The sequence below is a fragment of the Octopus bimaculoides genome, chromosome 3 (genome assembly GCF_001194135.2).
Source record: "Octopus bimaculoides isolate UCB-OBI-ISO-001 chromosome 3, ASM119413v2, whole genome shotgun sequence".
Taxonomy (NCBI): domain Eukaryota; kingdom Metazoa; phylum Mollusca; class Cephalopoda; order Octopoda; family Octopodidae; genus Octopus; species Octopus bimaculoides.
This window is the reverse complement of record NC_068983.1, coordinates 32135733-32140667: the sequence shown is the minus strand read 5'-3', so window position 1 is coordinate 32140667 and position 4935 is coordinate 32135733. Positions and strand designations below refer to the sequence as shown.

General features: G+C 33.5%; 1 protein-coding gene across 1 annotated transcript in view; it reads left to right on the top strand.

Moving 5' to 3' along the window:
• Nucleotides 1-4185, top strand: part of LOC106877469 (uncharacterized) — a 54513-nt gene extending 50328 nt beyond the window's left edge. The window contains exons 8-9 of the mRNA XM_014926375.2: nucleotides 2711-2787; nucleotides 3867-4185. Of these exons, the coding sequence (XP_014781861.1) occupies nucleotides 2711-2787; nucleotides 3867-4091 (302 nt within the window). The 3' untranslated portion in view covers nucleotides 4092-4185. The remainder of the gene's footprint in view (nucleotides 1-2710; nucleotides 2788-3866) is intronic.
• Nucleotides 4186-4935: the final 750 nt, after the last annotated feature.

Genomic DNA, 4935 nt, shown 5'->3' with positions numbered 1-4935 from the left:
GGGGGGGGGGGGGAAGAAGAATATGAGCAGCAAAGTTTGTGACATCACTGTGTCTTGTAGTTATTACCTTTTTTCATCCCTCTGTTCTCTTTGCATTTGTTTGAGGTGTTTTTTGAAATATGTCTTAGTATATAAAACAACAAAGTGTATATTAAAACTCATTGAAAGTGTTATTTCATTATAAGAAATAAAAAAATGCAGAGATTTTCTCTGTATGTGTATGTGTGTGTGTGTACACATGTGAAGACTGAGAATGGATGTGTAACTAAAGATGCAGTCATGTTAAGGATATTTGTAAATATCAGTAAATATCATGAGATAATTGTTGCAAATATAATAACATAATTAGTTTAAATTAAGTGTGATATGTATATGTATGTGTGTGTGTATATATACACACACACACACACACACACACACACACACACACACACACACACACACACACATATATATATATATATATATATATATATATATATGCATGTGTGTGTATCCTTTTATTTATTTAGTTTTTTACTGACTATTGGATTGCAGCCATGGTGAGATACTACCTTCAAGGGTTTAGTTGAATATATCAACCAGCCTCAGTAATTATTAAGTTTGGTACTTATTTTATCAATGTATATATGTCAAACCACTATGTTAAGGAATATCAACAACATCATTGTTTTAAGTACAGGAATGAAACACTCTCACACACATGCACATGCACACACAATGCATACACACACACACAATGAGCTTCTAGACTGTTTCTGTCTTCCAAATTTCAATCCACTCAAGGTCATAGTAGATGATAGTTGCCCAAGGTACAGCACAGTGGGGCTGAACCCCAAGACTACATGGTTGTGAAGCAAGATAGTCATTTCAGGACCTCTATTACTGATACAGTTTTTTTTTAGAAACTACAACTTAATGGGATAGCTACTATTCTTTGTTCACTGGAACTGTGGATTTGAGTCTACCCATATGAACTTTTCTCTGATATGAAAATAAGGATGGAATACAAGGTATTAAGATTTGTTAAAGCTTTACCAACATAATTGTACAGTAGAAATATTCACAAAAATTGTTATCATGTTATAAGAGACAGAGAACTCTGCTTTATGGCAGGACAGCTTGTTTCACAATGCTACTTGCTGAATTAAGACAGTAAGGAAGAAAGCCACTGTGGTAACAGAGTTTCACCTTGGTCAGTTGATAACACTGTATCAGTAGGATTGTAGTTCTCTTTTACAAAATTGGCCTTGCGTCTTGAAAGAAATCTTACTTGACAGTGAAAGAGTTTTTCTAGTCAAGATGGCAGTGTTTGGTGTGAAGGAGAATGATGGAGGCTACTGTGATGTTAGGGAAATTTATTCACAATGTTATTCAAACTTGACTCAATATTTCAACATAAATAAATCTTTGTAGTTTATTAACCATTTGATTACCATATTTCTGCTGAAATTCACTGCCTTTATTTCAATTAATTTTGAAATTACAAAGAATTTAGTAAAATTACTTTGTCATTATTAAGCTAGTGTTTGGAACATAAGTTAATATGAAATTTTGATAGATTATTTTAATTAAGATAGCTTTAAAACATGAAATATATATCATAGTTTGAAAATGGCTGTGTGTAAGTTGACATCAAAGGGGTTAAGCTATAATGCTTTAAGGATTCAGTAAAATAATTCTATTCAGACAGATTTCCAATTCATTAAAAAAATCTCTTTAGTGTAATATCCCTCATTCAGTAACATACAACAATATATGTTATACAGATGATTGGTATGATTTTGGTATGTAATGAAATGTTATATTGTTTACAAATTCACTAATTCTTTGGAGGGAGGTAGACCTGGAGTAGAACTCTTAAATCGCACCCCACCTAAAGGAATCATAATAACGGTGAATACTTTATTAAAGCCAAATGTTTTTTTTTCTATTTCAATAACATTGTGTTGGCCTTCATTAACAATCTTTCATCTAAACTATGAGTCACATGCTCTGCTATGGTGCACAACATAGGTAAGGTTCAACAGAAGTCACATGTGGCCTGTAGTGTAACTCAAAACTCCACTGCTAGATTATTTATTTCATGTTCATGGGTTCAAAACCGTGTTCCTACAGCCATAATGCATTATCCATGGTAAGGGGCACAGCTCAGTTATCTCAGTAAGACTGGCTGAGGAAGCAGAGTTTGTTCCAGTTTCATAGCTCAGTGGCATGGTTAGCAGTTAGGAAGGGCTTCCAAAGGTACAAAGCAATTGATTGAACAATATGCAAATGATTAAACAGTAAAATAGTAATATATTCACACACATGTTCACATATGCACATATAAAATGAGATGATGCACACTTTTGTTCTCAAATTGCCATTTATACATGTAATCTTGTTTAGGTTGTATATATATACATATGTGTATGTGTGTGTGTGCATGTATTTCTGTTTGACATGTCTATCTATCTGTCTGTCTGTCTTTACATATATATATATATATATATATATATATATATGTGTGTGTGTGTGTGTGTTTGTATATACAGCTATGGTGTATAAATGTGTGTGTATATACATACATACATATACACATATATGTATATATTTTTACACACACATGTCCACACCCATGCATACACATGTTAACAAATGCACACAGCTACATATATAAAAAAATTTTCTGTCACATTATTGCTTCATATTTTATATTCCCTTACAGGGAACCCAGAGGGAAAATCTGTCATCATAATTGACGATTTGGTTCTAACTGGAGGAACTTTGAAAGAATGTGGCAAGGTAAGTTGTATTATTTTAACCTAATGTCTGTAAATATATCTGTCTCAGGGGCTAAATTGTTTTGACAAAGTTTGGATAGGTATTACGTCAAAAGTTTTGAGCAAATTTGTATGGCCTGAATGGTGTAGTTAATAGTTTTTGAATATGGATCTATCGCTAACTATGAACCTTTTAATGGGCCAACAAGAGAGCCTCTATATGATCTCTCAGTCTGCAAACATCATTGTACTATCTTAAAAAAGATATTTGAATGATGTATACTGTCTGAAAAAACGAGAAAAATGGAAGGATAAAGGCTGGAACATAGGTTTGGTCATAGATTTACTCACACAGAACTGACCTGGGGTTAAATAATGACAGCCTTGTACAGAGGGCATCATGGTTGTGTGATGAGCTGGGTTTGATACCATTGCACAAGCACCATAATCTAAGGTTGATCAATATCTTATGAATGGAATTTTGGAGATGGAAGTTATGTTGATGTCCAGCTCTCTCTCTCTCTCTCTCCCCACCCCCTCTGAACTACCTCTAATGCCACCCTTCACTTACTCTCGCCTTTATTTCAGCACCTACTTCTACCTTTGTCCAGGAGTTTATACCTACTCCCTTTCTACATATCACAAAATGCCATTTTCCTTCTTACTAAAATTTTTGTCTTTTCTAGGTTCACCTTAAGACCTCTCAATTCTATATTTAGTTTCTATGCCTAGAATTTCCTCTCTGATTTCACTATAGATTCAGCTATGAGGATTTGACTGTCAGCATATAGGAGTTCCCATGGACAGTCAGTCTTAAGTTTCCCAGTAATGGCCTGTATGACTACGATAAATAGGAATGGACTGAGGACAATGCATTAATGGACTCCTACCTTCACACAACGAGAGGGTGTTGAAAAGTTCCTGGCTTTAAGGGTATCGCGATAAGGCCTGGTTGGAGGCCCAACCTTCCAAGTTCTTTTACAGGGCTCAGAAAAACTGAAGGACCACTGCAATGAAAGTAAAAATTGTTGCTCTTATTCTATAAAGTATAAAAGATTACTGGTTTTGTTTTATTCAATTTCTTTTGTTATATATTTTCAGATTTTGCTTGAACATGGTGCTGTTTCTATCAGTGCTTATGTAACTCATGCTGTTTTTCCTAAAAATTCTTGGAAGAATTTTGTTGACAGTGATATCTTTGATAACTTCTGGATCACAGACTCAATACCACATGCCCTTCAACTTGCTCAACATAAACCTTTCAAGCTACTTTCCCTTTGTGATGCCATTGCTGACTGCCTTCTGGGATATGATCTGTTACCGTGATCTCCTCTCACTTATCAGTAGCTGTTTTGTGTATAAATTTATTTGCTCATCTTTAATTTATCAGACATTCTTAACCTCACACAAAATATGGAAATGAAGAAAATGTACCTAATCATCTTATAACTTTGTCATTATGAGCAAAAACATTATACTATATATTGATGCCATTATTTTGTTAGAAGTAGAAGCTATTTATTTATTTATTTATTTTTTTTTTTTTTGTAATTATTGACTTAAAGAAAGGTGAGATTGATATAACAATTGATCACTGGTAGAATGAGATAAAATGAATCAAGAAAACAATTCTATTTAACCCATAATAAAGTGAAAAAATACAATATGAACCTCCCCGCCAGAAGTAAAAAAACAAATGATTATATGAGGTAGAATAAGAGTAATCGCCCACCCATCACATAGAATCGTGTCTGCCAACCAGTTTTTATTAGCAGCTGAAGCAAATCTACTTCATGTTATGTTGAGAAAGACTTGAATATCATCAAATGTTACTCCACTTCCCTATAACTTAGTGACTTTGTGTCCAAATAAGATATCAGTATTTCATAACAGACATTATTTAAAATTTATATAGATATATAAGTACAGTTGGATGTACTTGATGCCCTACAATTAAACCATTCAGTTTCAATCCTAATGTTAATTATGTTAAACTTCCATCATTGCTAGTAAACACAGTTACATTTGTCTTTGGCTTTAGAGCCTGTCAAGACGTCCACGGGGCTAAAGCCTTTGTGGATGCAAAATCATTGGTCACTTTATGACATAAACTTAACTACATATATATATATATCAATATCTATAAAACAGAAGATGTTTGTGTGTGTGT